Source organism: Antennarius striatus, chromosome 10 (genome assembly GCF_040054535.1).
Source record: "Antennarius striatus isolate MH-2024 chromosome 10, ASM4005453v1, whole genome shotgun sequence".
NCBI classification, from domain to species: domain Eukaryota; kingdom Metazoa; phylum Chordata; class Actinopteri; order Lophiiformes; family Antennariidae; genus Antennarius; species Antennarius striatus.
Genome location: NC_090785.1, coordinates 1,431,090 through 1,448,642, shown reverse-complemented (window position 1 = coordinate 1,448,642; position 17,553 = coordinate 1,431,090). Strand labels below are relative to the sequence as shown.

Here is a 17,553-nt window from a genome sequence, read left to right as displayed (position 1 = left end):
TGAGACCAGGGAGAAAAATTTCCACTGGTGGCTATTTTTTTTTTTTCTTTGTAGTGGTAAAAACAAATTTTTTTCACCAGTGGAAAACGTTTTGGGGTTTTTTCTGGTGGTAAATGTATTTATTTTGTTATCGGTGATAACATTTTTTTTATTTTCCTCGGTGGTAAATCTCAGTATTTTCCCCCTTCGGCCCTCTCAGGTATCCAAACATGAAGGTATGCGCGCTCGTCCCGTCCGCCGCCTCCCCGAGCCTCTGCGCATGCGCAGTGCGACCCAAACTGGAACGGAGCGACGCGGCCGAAGCCTCGGTCCGTCACAACAACCGCTGGAACTAACACCGAATAAAACACCGAACGGCCGGAGGAACCGCGTCCGTCTTCGCGCCGAGCGCCGCCGGACATCCAGCGGGGAGCAGCCGGAGGCGCGCCGAGGCAGCGGGCGTCGGTTGACCGGGGAGCCTGCCTTGTCTGTCCGCCCGCAGACGGTAAGACAAAAGCGGAATGAAGCGGCTTCGAGAACCGCGGTCGATCCGCGGATAAACGGAGTCACGGTGGTGACCCGGAAAATGAGGTGTTCACGGCCCCAGCCGTGAATGTTTGGAGCCGCGACGCTTCAGGACGGCAGACATGGCGGACAGGAGGTCCAGATGTTGGCCTGGTGGTGGTGGTGATGATGATGATGATGATGATGATGATGGTGATGATGATGATGGTGGTGATGATGATGATGGTGATGGTGATGATGATGATGATGATGATGATGATGATGATGATGATGCTTCATGACAAAACTGTCTGTCCTCCCCTAGTAGTCTGAAACCAGGGAGAAAAAACCCCGTACTGCCAGAGATGTGATGATGATGTCCAGAGACACGAAGAAGACATTTAGAGACGAGAGGAAGACATTCAGAGACAGGAAGAAGAGGGTCAGACAGGAGGAAGACATCTAAAGACAGTGAGAAGACATTTAGAAACAAGAGGAAGACATTTAGAGACAGAAAAAGACATTAAGAGACAGGAAGAAGAAATTTAGAGACAGGAAGAAGACATTCAGAGACATGAAGAAGACATTTAGAGACGTGATGTTGGACATGAGGAGACGCTTTCAGGCTTAAGTGGATGAGGTGTTAAGAGCAGGACCAACATGGACATTTTGTTGGTTGTCTTTAATAAAAATGATCAATTTTCAGAAAGAATGAAAGTGAAAGGTCATTGGTCAGACGCTAACGGTGTGGGTGTGTCCTGAATGTCCAACCCCCTGACAGACATCTTGTCTCCTGACAGTCTGGATGTGACTGAGAGGACGACATGACACCCCAGAGCTGGACCCGACTGTCTGTCCCGTCAGTGCCTGTCCTGGTCCTGGTCCTGGTTCTGTCCTGCCCGGCGACGGCGGGTCGCTCCGACAGAAACCTGATGTCGGAGGAGTACGTGGGCGCCACGGTGAACGCCACCGTGCTGGACGGGCGAGGGAACACCATCCACATGATGAGCAGCGACGACGGGACGTACGGACAGAATTCCCCCAAAGTCGACACGAGGGGCGTCGTCATCGCACCTGCGCCGCATCACGGAGGTAATGACATCACAACACACAAGGTTACACCCATCTCAGATGATTGATGATGATGTCACATCACCGCACCTGTCAGCTTCCGACCAATCAGGCACCGGACCGGAATATAACCTGGAAGTCCGTTCTGAGGGGGAAAAAACCCGTGTTCTTTAAACACACCATCATCATCATCAGTAAAGGAGGTGGGGCCAATCACACGGCGTGCTCATGCTGATGGCTGAAAAGTGCAGAGGGCCGCTTATCTCTGCAGCATCACTAGAGAGTTTCTAGTTGCCATGGAGACAACAAAAAAACCATCAATAAATAGAATATGATGCCAGTGACCTGCACAATCATCCTCACCGGTGATACGTTGCCATGGTTACTGACTTCACACACAACGTGATTTAGTTGGATCCCCTTTGCTTCCTGCCTGATGCCACAGAATGTCGGCGATGGGATGGTTCTCGCTGAAATGCATCCTGGGAGATGTAGAAAACGGTGACTCATTGCGGGTTCCTCTGAGGATGGTGAAGGACGCAGCTGCTCCTCTTCATCACCAACGCCGTGAAGGTTGTCCTCAGTCGAAGCGACATCTGCTTAGCTGCTCTCCGTTGCTCCGGGGTGGCGTTCTACTGGGGGCGTGGCTTATCCACACTTCACACCCTAACACGTAAAGTGATGAAGAGGTGGCAGGTGAAGGTGAGGATGAAGATATGGAACCAAAGACAGAGGAGCACCGACCCAGACGTGTCAACCGGAGAAAAATATGTTTGGAAAATTTGTCGCTACGCCACCTGATGCTCCGCCCCCGACGCTCCGCCCACTGAGAATTCCATTCATTACACGCCTGTGAGGCCTTGTCTCTCCTCCATCTTTAGCTCCTCCTCCTCTACAAGCTCCTCCCTCACACACCTTTTCTCCTGTAACTCGCCCGTCCCAGCACAGGTAGCTGCAGTAGCTCTAGCTAACGCAGCAGGTTTAGCTAACGCAGCAGATATAATAATAGTAATAATATTTATTTTTATTTAACCTTTATTTAACCAGGCAAGCAATTAAGAACAGGTTCTTATTTACAAATGCTGCCTGATAATAATAATTATGATAGTGATAATAATAATACTTTATTAATCATCTGTAACGTAAATTAGCTAATGCAGCAGGTTTGCTGATGTAGCAGCTCTAGTTAATGTAGCAGATATAATAATATTATTATTATTATTATTATTATTATTATTATTATTATTGATACCTTTATTAATCATTTGTAGCGAAAATTAGCTTTAGCAAGTTTATCTAATATAGCAGGTTTAACTACATTAGCTGTTTTAGCTGATGTAGCAGAAATAATAATAGTAATAAAAAAAATAATAGTGATAATAATTCTTTATTAATCGTCTGTAAGGGAAATTAGCTGTAGCAGGTTTAGCTAATGTAGCTGTTTGATAGCGCCACCGTAGCCCAGTGTGTAGCAGCGTTAGCCGTTGTCGAGGACGGATGTGTTGTTGAACCACTGCAGAGGCTTTCTGGCTGCCTCCAGGCGGATGAAGGTCGGAGCGTCTCTGCTCCGAGGAGTCGGATTACAGTCAGACGTCCAAGGACACTGCAGCTGCTGGACGGAGCATCTCATTAGAGCTCAAAGCACAGAGCCAATCACACGGCTGCTGATCGTTCGGTACAGCCTTCTAGATACAGGCGTCTGGATTGAAGAACAGAATTATTGGAGTTAAATATTGACAACGTTTGGTGTGCCTGTTGCTAGGTGCTAGCGTTCCATGCTTTGTGTTTGTCATTGTTAGTCATACTAGAAGCAAGTCGTACAATCATTTAAGGGTAATAAATGCTTTTAAAAAGAGCTCAGTGAAAGGAGACGGGATTAAATACTCCTGAAGAGTTGTCAGTTATCTTTTGTAGTAAAAATATATCTATAAAAGCCACATTATTGCCATTATTTTCATTATTAATGGTAGTTTTAGTAGTAAGAATGCTAAAAACAATAAACATCAATGCCGGACCAATCAGAGCGAAGGGATGAGCTGATTGGTGGTTTGATCATTCAATCAGCATCCGCCGTGTGTCTGGACTTGAGCGCAGATTCTGTTTTCATGTCAACATGATGAAGAAAAACAAGGGGATGGAGAGAAGAGATAGATTGTTTACCATTTCCCCTTCGCTCGAACAGTGATGTCACCACTCTAATGATGATGTCATCACTGTAAGATCAAGCGCTAGTGGTTAAACTACATGGTAAAGTATTGAAGCATTACAAAAACATTGAAATGAACATTTAAGTATGCTTTGCTGATAATTTGTTTTTGTCGTCCTCTCAGTGTTGGACCGGCAGGGCTGCGATTCCAACACCCGTTTCCTGGTTCCTCCCAGGACCGCCCACTGGGTGGCGCTGCTGCAGAGAGGGAACTGCACCTTCAAAGAGAAGATCCTTAAGGCGGCGGCTTTCAACGCCACGGCCGTCCTCATCTACAACAACTCCACCGACAAAACAGTCAAGATGGGACACGAAGGTCAGCGTTTTGACTCAGTGAGGTCACAGGTGGTGGCGACATCTTTAAAGGACCGCCGTGCATAAACAGGAAACATCGAATAACGACTGCCTTAGCTTAGCTAAATGTAGAAACAGCTAGTTTGACTTAGTTTAATCTCAGAAAAGTTTGCACAAACAAAGACAGTTAGCTTAGTGTAAACACAGATAGATAGCTTAGCTTAGCAGGGGGAACCAGTGGAATGTGTTCCTTTAAATACAGTGATTGAGAGGAGGAGGAGGATGAAGGTGAATGTGAGGACTCACTTCCTGTGGATCAATGTGTAGCTCTAAATATAGACTGGGAACTGTTTATTAATTGATGACCTCACTGTGTGTGTGTGCATGTGTGTGTGTGTGCTTGTGTTTTGAAAGTCTGGTCCTGGCAGCAGAAACATAAACTGACTTTACCAATAAAGTTATTTGTACGTGGTGTGGCAGACAGAGTTGGACCGTTGCATCGTGGGTAGTTCCCATAGTTCATCTGAGATAGTCTCTAAGTCGGTGTGTTGCAGCTCATACTGCATTCTGGTTCTGGTGTGAGGTACCTTCCTCTGCATGGTTGTGGTTCTCATCCTGGTTCTGGTCCTGCTCCGGTCTGGACAGGTACTGGTGACACGGTGGCGGTGATGATCACGGAGGTGTATGGTAGAGAGATCCTGACCCATCTGGAGAGGAACCTGACGGTTCTGGTGTCGGTGGTGGTCGGCCAACGCGGTCAGTCCAAAAACATCAACCGAGGCTCGCTGGTCTTCGTCTCCATCTCCTTCATCGTCCTCATGATCATCTCGTCGGCCTGGCTAATCTTCTACTTCATCCAAAAGATCCGCTACACGAGCACCCGCGACCGCAGCCAGGTAACAAGCTAATACACTGCTAACGCACTGGCACTGCGCTAACGGACATGCTAATGATCTGCATCTTCCTGACATACATCATTCATGTAGACGGCATGCTAACGTGCTGCTAACACCCAGTTAACATGCTAATGTCTCAACATAGTCCTCCTCCTCCTCCTCGTGTTGCTCAGACTAGTCGTTCATATTTAATGAGGTGAGTCTCTGCTGAGAGCTTAATGGAGGGTGAGTGGCCACACCCCTCAACCCCGCCCCCACCCCCCAACTGTAACGTAACCCTCGTCTCAGACTCGCACCCCCCCGTCCATCTGCTGTGGGTCAACCTTGGCTTCACCTCCCTGCAGCGGAGGAGGAAGACGAGGGAGGAAGGGCTACTCTGGAGCGCTGCTGTTTGTGTCTCAGTTGTTTGTTTGTTTGTGTAATGATGATGATGATGATGATGTGGTTGACTTTTTGTGTCTCAGCGGCGTCTCGGCGATGCGGCGAAGAAGGCGATTGGGAAGCTGACCACGAGGACGGTGAAGAAAGGAGACAAGGTGAGCGGTTGTCCAACCGGCTCTTCATCCTTCAAAAACTAATGGCTAACCGTTAGCCTTGGTGGGCGGGAGGAGCAGGATTTTATGGGGTTGACCTTCAGTCTGGAGACTGACGTTCAGAAAGGTCAGAGGTCAAGGGGTGGGGGTGGGGGGAGGTAAACATGACAGTGATAAAGCTGGAGGTCAGATCTGATGAGATCAGAGACCAGGACTGGAACCGGTTCCTGTCCAGCAGCACAACACCTGTGAAGGGGCTCCAGGCCTTGGAGCCCCTCTACTTGTCTGGGGGTCTCTGGGAGCGTTGGGGGATCCTCTTCACATCTTTTCGTGTGTGCAGGAAACGGATCCGGACTTCAACCACTGCGCGGTGTGTATCGAGGCGTACCAGCTGAATGACGTGGTCCGCATCCTGCCCTGCAAGTGAGTCTGAACACCCACTTTCACCAGTGTGACCAGTTTAACCAGTAATGATGATTGGTTCCAGTCCAGTCTCATGTTCTGGTCTGGTCTCTGCAGACATGTCTTCCATAAAGTGTGTGTGGACCCCTGGCTGAACGAACACTGTACCTGTCCCATGTGTAAACTCAACATCCTCAAAGCCCTCGGCATCATGGTGAGTCCCCGCCCTAAACGTTATCAATAACTTATCAATAAATCCCGATATCTCTCATAATCGCTTATGGATGGGGTCTCCGTGTGTCCGTGTGTCCGTCGTCAGACCAGTCTTCCCTGCATGGACAGTGTGGTGCTGGATGTTGAGCGTCTGGGCGTCAGTCAGGCATCCGGCAGCCAGAGGGCGCCACTGCGTGACAGCAACCAGCCCTCCATTAGCCTGGAGCCGCTGAGCCCCCCCCATCCAGAGGCCACACCTAGAACACCTGCTGACATCACCATTGCTGTAACCAGTAAGAAAGCAGAATCCCACAATGCAACAGAACCGTATCGGAGTCACGCTAACACTTTCGTAGAGGATAAACCGTGTTGGACGGCGTGTCTTTGACTTGTCCTTCCATCTTGACAGGCGGAGGTCATTTCTTCAACAGGAACTCGATGTCTCCTCGCAGCATCGTTTGTGAGATGGAGCTACCGGACATCCAGGCCTCACTCGACCTCTACGACGACAACAAGTCGTGAGGACCATCGTCGTGGTCGGACCCTGACCTCCACCTGCTGATGGACGGACCTTCAGTGGACACGGGACGTGCTGATAGGGTGTTACCTGAAGGAAGACGGGGAGGAGTCAGATAACCAAAACACGAACTTTTGAAGTACCTTTTATTCCGTCAGACATGGACGTTCTTGGACAGTCTGCATTCTGGTCTCAGATTGGCCCAGTTAAGGAGGAACTTTGGGGGCTCAGAGCCGCTAGTTGGGCCAAATCTTTTAATCTCCTTCACTGAAGTACAGATCCAAGTCCAACAATCGAGCCAGAACCTGAATTAGGTTCCTCTAACTTGTTTCTTGTTTTGATTTCCTGAAAGTTGTCTTATGTTCTAGAGTTCCTAAAATTCTATTTGGCTCCCTGGATAATTTTGGGAATTCCTTAAGTCATGACTGGAAACATCTCGAACAGTCAAAGTCTCTAGATTTCCTATAAAATTCCAGGACTCTTTAGACCTTACAATGTCCTGAGAAGGCGATTTCTTGGTTTTGCGAGTGCCTATCAAGGTTCCTTTAAAAGTTTCCATGACGTTCTACAGCTTCCACAGATCTGAGTTCTTTAAGACCTAACCAGAACAGACCCAGTGAACCTGAACCTAGACGTTCCTGTCAGTGTTGTTTGATGCTCTGCTTTCAGTCAGAACATTTGAAAATCTGAAACCTGACCTGAATCCAGTCATTTTGTGAAGATCTGGACCTGGGTCAGAACATCTCCACTGTAAAGACTGACAGGTAGTTCTTCCTACCAGGACCAGAGGAACTTCTGGACCTGAATCCTCTGTACAGACTCTGGAGGAAACGACCATATGTTGACTCCCTTGTAGCAAAAAAGGTATTTTAGAGTTGAAGGAGCAGTCCAAAATTTCATTAAACCCCCTGGTCTGTGGAGTTCCACAGGGAGGCGTCCTCCTTCCACTGCTCTTCCAATCAAACCTTGAATAGAAAGAAAATCAAAGGCATCTTCTGTTTCATGAAATCAGGACTGGATAGCCGAAGCTGATCTAATCTTCATCCACTACAAACGAGTGCTTTTTAGAAGTTTTATATTGTTGCAAGAAACTACTGACAGACTCACCTGCTTCCTTTTCCTATTGGCTGCTTTTGAGATGCTAACTCCTGCTAGCCTCTCTCCTGTCCACCAGAGGGTTTCCTGAAGTGACGGTCTGCTCGTTTCAAGTGTATTAAACCGCTTCTGTAATAACCAGCTCCAGCGATGGAGCTCTATATAAACAGCATTATACAACCTATAACCTGATTGAGCGATCAATATTATCTCTGAAGTGACCTGATGGAGTCCATAGGACCCGTCTGTCTTTCTGTCTCTTTGTCACATGGTACTGATGGTGACAAGGAGGACGAGAAGGTGTGATGCTTTCAGTTCACTGTGTCTATTACTGCCTCGGCATTAAAGTGTCATTATTGCCTTTAACGCACCCAGTCTCACTTTACTGGTCAACCAACACCGGCTCTGGTTCTGTTCACACCGGACTGGTCTATCAACACACGACCGACCGCTCCGGTTCTGTTCACAAAGGACGGGTCCAGAGCTCCAGGTCCACGCAGTGAAATAGTCCGGTCTCGCACGGTGAAAATGTCCATTTGCTGTCTTCTTCTTCGTCTTCTCCCCTGTTGTCCTCAACCATTCCTGGTAGATGTTGAATTATGACTCCGTCATGGTCATGTGACTGGTGACGTGTCCAGTTTGTAACCTGTTCCATTCCATTCCCAGTGTCAGGTGGGATTTGCTCCAGGCTCAAGGTTATATAAAATGAATTGATGGTAATCTACACTAAAACCACTAAAGCTACTGTTCCAGAATAGAATCTGTATCTTCATTTAATCACTCAATCTTCATTTAAGTGACAAAATAATTATATGAATAAACATCTTTATTATTCCATTGATTTAGGTTTATGTCCAGGATTAAAAAGTAAACTTTCAGGATTAAAAAGTAAACTGATTAAAAATTTTAACATCAAGACAATTTATTTTGAAATATTGTTTGAAATTTAACATTTCGTTGCTGCAACAAGTTTATTTTGAAATACAGTACTGTAACGGAATAATCCAGCCGTTGTTGTGACGTCATGACGCAGGCCGTTCAGGGGGCGTGACCTTGTGCATCACAACCGGAAGTGATGCGCAGTCAGCAGACTGAACGACAACATCAACATCAGGTCGCTGTTTTCTCGCGTTAGACGGAGACGCCCGGTGGAACCGGGCCTTTCTCGGGTTCTTCCCCGGCGGAGGGCGTCAGGAGCGGCCGGAGATGTGGATCCAACCGGAGGAGGTGCTGCTGGCCGGGGCGCTGTGGGTGTCGGAGCGGGCCAACCCCTTCTTCATCCTGCAGAGAAGGAGAGGACACGGCCGTGGGGGAGGACTCTCCGGTGAGCGGGACCGCGTCGGGGCCCCGGTTCGGTTCGGTCCACTCAGGCCGGTTCTGGACCGGTTCCTGTGTGTTTTTACAGCCACCGGTTGTTCCCTCTGGATCTCCCGTTACCTGGAGGCTGACCCCGGGTCGGTTCGGTCTTTCGGTCCGTCTGAGTTTAAAGAAGTCCGGTCTGGAGTTAGTCTGTGTCTGGTGGTCCGGTTTAGACTCTGGACTGGACTGACTCCATGATTGGGAACATCCGGACAAATGTCGATTAATCGATAAGTAAATCGATAATAATAATAAAGATGGACCGTTGGTAGTTCAAAAGTCAGTAAGTCTAGTTGTAAAAATATTAGTATTATTAATATTATTGTTGTTGACTGACCAGGTTTAGTTTAGTACCAGGTTTAGTTTAGTTTAGTACCAGGTTTAGTTTAGTTTAGTACCACGTTTAGTTTAGTACCAGGTTTAGTTTAACTGTTGGGTGTACTTTAGTACTAGATGTAGCTTAGTACTAGGTGTAGTTTAAGTACTACTGTAGGTGTAGTTTAGTACTAGGTGTAGTTTAAGTACTACTGTAGGTGTAGTTTAGTACTAGGTGTAGTTTAAGTACTACTGTAGGTGTAGTTTAGTACTAGGTGTAGTTTAAGTACTACTGTAGGTGTAGTTTAGTACTCGGTGTAGTTTAGTACTAGGTGTAGTTTGAGTACTACTGTAGGTGTAGTGAAGTACTAGGTGTAGTTTAAGTGAACCAGGCTGACTCCTGATCCTGGACCAGTTTCCAGACAAACACTGACTGATTGGTGTGAATGAGGTCATGATTCTGGGAACCTCTAACGTTCCAGACTAGAAAAGTTTCAGAGGGTTAATGATGATGTCTGAAGTACTTTAAATCATTCATGTTGCCATGGTAACTCTGACCAGTCCCATCTGTAGCTGTTAAAAGGGAGCTCGCCCAGAGGCAGAGCTGTAGGTGCAACCCTTCGCCACTAGGAGTCACACTAGAGCAACAGTCCCGTTGTTCACTGAATGAAGATTTGAGCGCCTCTGGTTTACTGTCTGTCTGGGTTCAGGTCTGCTGGTGGGGACCCTGGATGTGGTTCTGGATTCCAGTGCCAGAGTGGCCCCTTACAGGATCCTGCTGCAGACTGCTGACTCTCAGATTTACTGGAACATCGCCTGTGGTGAGTCCACCGGACTGGGAGTGCTGGGTTTGATCTCCAGACTGTTTAAATCTGTTAAGTCTCCTCAACTCTGTCTTGCAGGCTCGTCCAGGAAGGAGATCACAGAGCACTGGGATTGGCTGGAGACAAATCTGCTGCAGACCATCTCCATCTTTGACAGCGATGAAGACGTCACCACCTTCGTCAAAGGAAAGATCTCTGTAGGTCTCTTTAGGTTCTTGTTAGACCAACCTTTTACCTTCTTTTGCGCGATCAGGTCAGTGAACAATATCACTTCCTCCAGGGCATCATCGCAGAAGAAAACCGCCTGAAGCAAGGGGAGGAGCAGGAGGAGGATTCTGGGAAGTTTCGGGAGGCGGAGCTAAAGATGAGGAGGTTGTTTGGGATGCCTGAGGAGGAGAAGCTGGTGAACTACTACTCCTGCAGCTACTGGAAGGGACGAGTGCCGAGGCAAGGCTGGCTCTACCTGTCGGTCAACCACCTGTGCTTCTACTCCTTCCTGCTGGGCAAGGAGGGTACGGCCAGCCAATCACAGACCAACGTCACTTCAACTTCCTGTTTCAGTTTGAACACACCTGTATCGTAAATTTGACATTGAAACGAAACCCTTTGTACCTCAGTGACCCTGGTGGTGCAGTGGACGGAGGTGACCCAGCTGGAGAAGAACTCCACCCTGGTGTTCCCGGAGAGCGTTCGCGTCAGCACGCGCCACACCGAACACTTCTTCTCCATGTTCCTCAACATCAACGACACCTTCAAGCTGATGGAGCAGCTCGCCAACATCGCCATGCGTCAGCTGCTCGACAATGAGGCGTTCGCCGCCGACCGCTCGCTGCCCAAACCCTGCAAAACCCTCAAGAACGTCTCCGCGCTCAAGAGGTCTCAGCAAAGCAATGTTTCTGACATCAGATCCAGCGCAGGGATGTCGATGACCTTAGCACTTCAGCTGTTTCCTGTTTGTCGTTCCCGCAGGGATTTCGATGCGAGGGCGAAGAACGAGCGGTACCGGTTGATGTTCCGGCTCACGCAGGACGAGCGTCTGGACGGACACACGGATTGCACGCTATGGACGCCGTTCGCAAAGATGCATGTGGTCGGCCAGCTGTTCATCTCCAACAACTACATCTGTTTCAACAGCAGAGAAGAAGACCTGTGTCAGCTGATCATCCCCCTCAGAGAGGTAATCCAACATAACTTCCTTCTTTCGACCTGAAAAAACTTGAAACCTTGGAGAGACCTTTGATAGTCTATCTTTAAATTTTGTTGTGTAGCTTAAAAAGATAAGACACTCCACAACAGATCCTGTTAAGACTTTTTCTTGAAATATCATCCATTTTCTCCCACAATCCCCTGCTCTGCAGGTGTCCATTGTGGAGAAGGCCGACAGCAGCAGCGTCCTGCCGTGTCCCGTCTCCATTAGCACCAAGAACAAGATGAACTTCCTCTTTGCTAACCTCAAAGACAGAGACTTCCTGGTCCAACGCATCTCAGACTTCCTGCAGAGAACTCCTGACAGTCTGTGGGGTGACACCAACCCGCTGTCCCTGATTGGTCACTCGGTACTCATATAAAAGTCCACTCATCTACAGTTCAGATCAGTTACAGCCAGTAAAAAGTTACTTCTTGAAGTCTGTAGTTGTTCTACCGATGTGCGTGAGACCAGACCAGATGGGGATCAGAACCCTGACGGAGGTCTTTTGTTCTCAGGCGTCCTCCAGCGCGTCTTCACCCACCGGGTCTGACGCCGTCAACAAGAGACGCCATTACCACCATGGTCTGCCCACTGCCAGTCAGGGTCTGCTGCAGCTTTACCACCGCAATGCTCCAGAGGACCTGGGACTCAAAGCTGTAAGTTCAAGTCCCAAACTGTTGGTGTGCTGAGAAAAGTTAGGGCTTTTACTTCAGGGAGGACCATGACAGGCCTCAAACATTCCAGTGTATCTGGGACGTAACCCCATTAGCTCGTCACAGGATCTTCTGAGACAGTCGGGTCAGTTCTGTCAGTTACAGATTCAAGGGAGCTTGGTGTACCGTTAGACACTGAGGAGAACCTGTATCATTACAGAAGACAGGTGGTATCAGTAATCAATAATGTCCATATAGAGGAGTAGAACGCTACTGTGACTGTTGGACCAGTTTATACAGTCATACCCGAAGGGGAAGACCATTAGATCCCAAGGAGGTACCCTCAGATGCTGAGGTGTCCTCTTAGACATTAAAGTTAATAGTCTTTAATGTTCTGGGCTCAGACTTTGGAAGCACTTCCTTCTGACCTCTGTCCTGCTTCTGCAGATGAAGGAGAAAATGAAAGAGGAGGCATGGAACATCCATTTCTCTGAATTCGGCAGAGGTGTCTGCATGTACCGAACCTCCAGGACCAGAGAACTGGTCCTCAACGGGATCCCGGAGAACCTGAGGGGAGAGCTGTGGCTGCTGTTCTCTGGTCAGTGTTCTGTTCGTCCACACCACAGGTAACCCGTTCCGTGTCTTCACCTGTCACTCTCTCCGTTTCTCCAGGGGCGCAGAATGAAATGGCAACCCACCCTGGTTACTATGGCGACCTGGTGGAGCAGGCCATGGGACTGTGTTCATTGGCTACGGAGGAGATCGAGCGAGACCTCCACCGCTCAATGCCCGAGCACCGAGCCTTCCAGAATGAGACAGGAATCGCGGCGCTTCGTCGCGTCCTCACCGCTTACGCTCACCGCAACCCCGGCATCGGATATTGTCAAGTAAACAAAACACGTTTCATCTGCAAGACAAACACGTCAACAAACAAACATGACTAATGTGAATTTATCCCCCTCAGGCGATGAACATCGTGACGTCGGTCCTGCTGCTCTACTGTCCAGAGGAGGAAGCCTTCTGGCTCTTAGTGGCTTTATGTGAGCGGATGCTACCGGACTACTACAACACCAGAGTCGTAGGTTGGTGACAGTACTTAGTCGTAGGTCGGTGGGTCAGATGGATGCAGCCACCAGGGGGCGTTGTCCCGCTCTGATGTGGTTCCCGCCCCTGCAGGTGCTCTGGTGGACCAGGGGGTGTTTGAGGAGCTGACCCGAGCCTTCCTGCCCCAGCTGTATGAACACATGCAGGAGCTGGGCGTCATCTCCACCATCAGCCTGTCCTGGTTCCTCACGCTGTTCCTGTCCGTGATGCCCTTCGACAGCGCCGTCCTATTGGTCGATTGCTTCTTTTACGAGGGCATCAAGGTCATCTTCCAGGTCAGTGCCAGTTCTTTTGCTGTGGGGGGGGGGGGGGGGGGGCAACAGGTTCAAGTATGATACATGTGTCTGAATCCGTCTGAAGGTGGCGCTATCTGTTCTCCATGACAACATGGATGCCCTACTGTCCTGCAATGACGAAGGGGAGGCCATGACCATCCTGGGCAGGTAGGCTTGATTCCGGACTCTGTCTGCAGGAGTTCTGACCGGAGCGCCGCTCATGGGTGCGTTTGTTTGAAGGTACCTGGATAACGTGGTGAATAAACAGACGGCGTCTGCGCCCGTCCCTCACCTACACGCCCTGCTGACAAGTGGAGACGACCCCCCACCGGAGATCGACATCTTCGACCTCATCAAGTCGTCCTACGAGGTGAGACCGATTCAGAGTCTGCCCAAGTCTTGGACATAAATTTGCGCTAACCCCCGTTTTCCTCTCTGATCAGCGGTTCGGCACGTTACGCTCAGACGTCATTGAGCAGATGAGGTTCAAGCAAAGGTTAAAGGTCATCCAGTCGCTGGAGGACACGGCCAAGAGGAGCGTGGTGGGTGGAGTTGGCGTGCCGTGGGCTACCGTTAGCGTAGATGTGTAGAGTTCACTGGTGTGCGTTTGTGCAGGTGAGGGCGATGATGACGGAGTCGGCCTTCAGCATCGAGGAGCTGGAGGAGCTGTACTGTCTCTTTAAGGTCAGGACTCAAATTCATTCTGATCTCCGATTGGCTCTCAGATAAGAAAGAGAGTTAAGCCCCGCCTCTGCTTTACATTCCAGTCCAAACACATGACCAGCTGCTACTGGGGCTCCAGCAGCTCCGCCGCCGAGCGTCACGACCCCAGCCTGCCGTACCTGGAGCAGTACCGCATCGACCCGGTCCAGTTCGCCCAGCTGTTTGCCGCGCTGGCACCCTGGGTGTGCGGGAGCCACACCCCCACGCTGTCGTCCCGCCTCTTCAGACTCCTGGACCAGAACCAGGATGGACTGGTCAACTTCAAGGAGTTCATCATGGGACTCAGTGAGTCCGAACGCCGACGCTCCTTCAGAACCGCAGGAGTTGGGTTTTGATGTTTGCGTCGGTTTCTGCTTGTCGTACGCAGGTGGGATGTATCACGGAGACATGACGGAGAAACTCAAGCTGCTGTACAAGCTCCACCTCCCTCCAGGTACGAGTTATCGTATCTCAGATTTTCGCTCGTATGTCGAACAAAATTATAGACAGAGCGACAGCTCGTATGTCAGATAACTTGCGTGTTGAGCAGCTTGTATGTTGAGCTACTAGTTCACGTGTTCCACCACTAGAGGTCAGGATCTGTCTGATTGTTAGACTGCGGTGGTGAACAGTCGTGATCATGGTGAAACCTGTTGGTTGTGCGTCTGGTTGTGTTTCAGCGTTGTGTCCTGAGGAAGCAGAATCCGCTCTGGAGGCGACACATTTCTTCACGGAGGACGGCCCTCGAGGTAAACCCCGGTGAAACGCGACCGCCGGCACCACGACCGCTGTCCACCGCCACCCCTTCTAGATTCCGCCTCCACCGGTCGTCCAAAGATGATCAGTTTGTTCGATGAAGATCAATCTGCTTGATTTGCATGAAAAAAATCTCACGTTAACAAATATTGTGATTTCTCCTCTCACTCACACCCTTCACCTCCTCTTCTTCGTCTATTATCTTCGTTTTCTTCTTCATCGTCGTCTTCTTCTTCCGTGATGTCTCCCTGTAGAATCGTCCTTCCTGTCTGATCTGGACATTTTGGGGCAACAGGAAGTGACATCAGGTTTGTATCCTGTTACTCTCCTCACCTGTGATGTCAGACATGTTGCTACTCTGTCCCCGCCCACGGCCACTGATGTCACAGCAGCTGGTTCCCAACCCGCCAGTCAGTTAAAAAGTGTTGGTTGTCATGGTAACTGGATGCTGATGGTCGGACAACACAAGACTGAAAACTGGTGGAACGAAGCATTCCATTTAAATTAAAGGTCAAACCTTGAAGGCACTTCCTGTGACATCACTGATGAGGGTGTGGCCAGCAGTGAAACATGTTTACAAACAGGAAAAAGTCCTGATCGACTCTGATTTGAGCACCTTATTGAACTTGGGAGTCAGCTGACCGTCAGCGTGACATCGTCGTTCTGTGACGACGATGAAGGTGAAGACTTCCTATCTTGTGCGCAGGTGAGGCGGGGAAGGAAGCAGACGGAGACGGCGAGGAGAAGAAAGGTGAACGCTCGTTGTTATATCGAATTAAAGCCAAGCCCCACCCCTTGATGACCTTTGACCTGTGTGTGGTTTCAGAGGAAAAGGTGAAGGACTACAGGTACTACCTGAGGATGTGGGCGAAAGAGAAGGAACCCAAGACGGAGACCATCAAAGACCTGCCCAGGATGAACCAGGTCTGATGTTACCTGTCTGTCTCACCTGTCTGTGATCTGTCTGTGTCTCACCTGTCTGTCTCTCCTGTAGGAGCAGTTCATCGACCTCTGTAAGACTCTCTACAACATGTTCAGTGAGGAACCTCTGGAGCAGCAGCTCTACCACTCCATCGCCACCGTCGCCAGCCTCCTGCTGCGGATCGGAGAAGTCGGCAAGAAGTTCAACAACGGTGGCAAAAGGATGGAGGATGGTGCCGCTCAGGCTCCGCCCCCTGATCCCCAAAGGGGGGAGGGTCTCAGCGAGGCGGAGTCAGGTGAGGCTCAGATGTGCCAGGCTCTGGCCGACGCCCAGCTGGAGCCGGCGCCGCCGCAGACGTCGGACGAGGAGACCAAAGACGACACGTCGGTGTCGTCGTACTCCATGGTGAGCTCCGGCTCGTTGCAGTGCGAGGACATCACCGACGACACCGTGCTGATTGGCGGCGGCGAGCAGAGGCGGGGCAGCGTGCTTGATGTCGATTGGTCCATCACCTTTGAGCAAGTGTTGGCGTCGCTGCTGACGGAGCCGCCGCTCGTCGACTACTTCGAGAAAAAGATCGACATCCAGGGCAAGATGGCGGCCTGCAAGGCACAGCGGGGGGTGGAGCGTCAGGCAAGCTCTGCCTCCGACAACGAACTCGCCCAGCATTCCATCTGACTCACCTGATCACCTGACTCACCTCCACCTGATCACATGACTCACCTCAACCCTGATTTAAAGATCTTATTTAGTAGCTCGTGATTACATCACTTCCTGATTGGAGCGTTTTCACTGACGTCACGCTGACAGACACTGATTGGCTGGTTGGTCCTGTAGTGGCAGAGATGAGGAAACATCACTACGATGATGATGATGATGATGATGATGATGATGATGATGACAGGTTATAATGAAGCCGTTTCACAGTATAACACTGAAACACGTTGAGCTACAGTACAGGTTTACACAAGCTCCGCCCACCGCAGTTGAGTCGTTAGTTGCTATGTGAACAGAAACCGTCCCTACAGGAAGGAAGACTAACCTTGACAGATGAGCAGCTGTGTGACAAATGTGTTTTAATTTTTTTTTTCACATGTTTAAACCAGCGTTTTGTTTGTTTTGTCACAAGTTAAAAACCTGATTATTTCTGCCTATAATCCAGTTTGTTCCTCATGCTGATGCAACAAAAATTGAGGTTGATTTAAACAAGCTTAACATTTCTGACCTGGAGAAAGTCAAAAGTGCAGTCAGGCGAGTGAAGATATGAACCAAGAGTAGAGAAATGTTTTATTTTCCTCCTGAACAGCTCAGATATATTAACTGTATATTCATCCTGAAGTCGTGCTGGCTCAGCAGAATGCACGCTCTTATTTTGGCGTCGTGTTTGCCTCTGCCATCTGATTCTGATTAAATCACACTTTTTTTTTTGTATTTCCTGTTGATGACGTCAAACTCATGTCCACAAATCTGCTTTTAAATGTTTTTTATTGTTCAGTTATTGATCTTTATTCCATTGTCTAATAAATATTGAAGGAAATTCCTTTTTCTTTTCCTGTGTTTTTTAATTTATTTGCATGTAAAATTTTCCGTCATATTTAAAAAAAAACTAATTTAATAATTCGTTTCTCATATTTTCTTTCTTGAAAAAAAAAAATAACTTGATGATTACTAATCGACAAAATAAAAAAAATCAAATCGGTCTTACAGGAAGTAAAAGAATAACCGTAATTTTCTTCCGGTAGGT

General features: G+C 49.0%; 2 protein-coding genes across 6 annotated transcripts; both read left to right on the top strand.

Moving 5' to 3' along the window:
• Positions 1–249: 249 nt before the first annotated feature.
• Positions 250–8,522, top strand: rnf130 (ring finger protein 130). Of its 3 annotated transcripts, none has more exons than XM_068326120.1 (9): positions 250–484; positions 809–1,575; positions 3,885–4,076; positions 4,700–4,950; positions 5,415–5,486; positions 5,824–5,906; positions 6,003–6,099; positions 6,205–6,391; positions 6,508–8,522. In XM_068326120.1, the coding sequence occupies exons 2-9, from the start codon at positions 1,308–1,310 to the stop codon at positions 6,618–6,620; spliced, it is 1,263 nt and encodes a 420-aa protein (XP_068182221.1). In that variant the 5' UTR covers positions 250–484; positions 809–1,307; the 3' UTR covers positions 6,621–8,522. The 3 variants fall into 3 exon arrangements, with proteins under 3 accessions (XP_068182221.1, XP_068182222.1, XP_068182220.1); XM_068326121.1 differs by having other exon boundaries at positions 250–954; positions 1,284–1,575; XM_068326119.1 differs by having other exon boundaries at positions 1,284–1,575; positions 6,508–8,521.
• Positions 8,523–8,773: 251 nt separating this feature from the next.
• LOC137602514 (TBC1 domain family member 9B) lies at positions 8,774–17,349 on the top strand. 3 transcript variants are annotated; one of them, XM_068325328.1, is made up of 23 exons: positions 8,775–9,034; positions 10,095–10,205; positions 10,287–10,405; positions 10,489–10,720; positions 10,826–11,084; positions 11,178–11,385; positions 11,567–11,764; positions 11,913–12,053; positions 12,498–12,648; positions 12,723–12,937; positions 13,015–13,132; positions 13,227–13,429; positions 13,515–13,597; positions 13,670–13,799; positions 13,873–13,971; positions 14,045–14,113; positions 14,197–14,437; positions 14,520–14,585; positions 14,812–14,880; positions 15,142–15,195; positions 15,594–15,638; positions 15,714–15,811; positions 15,882–17,349. In XM_068325328.1, exons 1-23 carry the CDS (start codon positions 8,917–8,919, stop codon positions 16,485–16,487), a joined length of 3,633 nt encoding a protein of 1,210 aa, XP_068181429.1. In that variant the 5' UTR covers positions 8,775–8,916; the 3' UTR covers positions 16,488–17,349. The 3 variants fall into 3 exon arrangements, with proteins under 3 accessions (XP_068181428.1, XP_068181429.1, XP_068181430.1); XM_068325327.1 differs by having other exon boundaries at positions 8,774–9,034; positions 10,095–10,405; XM_068325329.1 differs by lacking the exon at positions 15,142–15,195.
• Positions 17,350–17,553: the final 204 nt, after the last annotated feature.

Excerpts from the sequence above, each read along its gene's own strand:
- rnf130 (XM_068326120.1), top strand. The coding sequence starts at position 1,308 with ATGACACCCCAGAGCTGGACCCGACTGTCTGTCCCGTCAGTGCCTGTC. Across the intron at positions 4,951-5,414 it reads GCACCCGCGACCGCAGCCAG|CGGCGTCTCGGCGATGCGGC; the intron begins GTAACAAGCTAA and ends TTTGTGTCTCAG. Across the intron at positions 5,907-6,002 it reads GTCCGCATCCTGCCCTGCAA|ACATGTCTTCCATAAAGTGT; the intron begins GTGAGTCTGAAC and ends TGGTCTCTGCAG.
- LOC137602514 (XM_068325327.1), top strand. The coding sequence starts at position 8,917 with ATGTGGATCCAACCGGAGGAGGTGCTGCTGGCCGGGGCGCTGTGGGTG. Across the intron at positions 14,586-14,811 it reads CAAGCTCCACCTCCCTCCAG|CGTTGTGTCCTGAGGAAGCA; the intron begins GTACGAGTTATC and ends GTTGTGTTTCAG. Across the intron at positions 15,812-15,881 it reads ACCTGCCCAGGATGAACCAG|GAGCAGTTCATCGACCTCTG; the intron begins GTCTGATGTTAC and ends TCTCTCCTGTAG.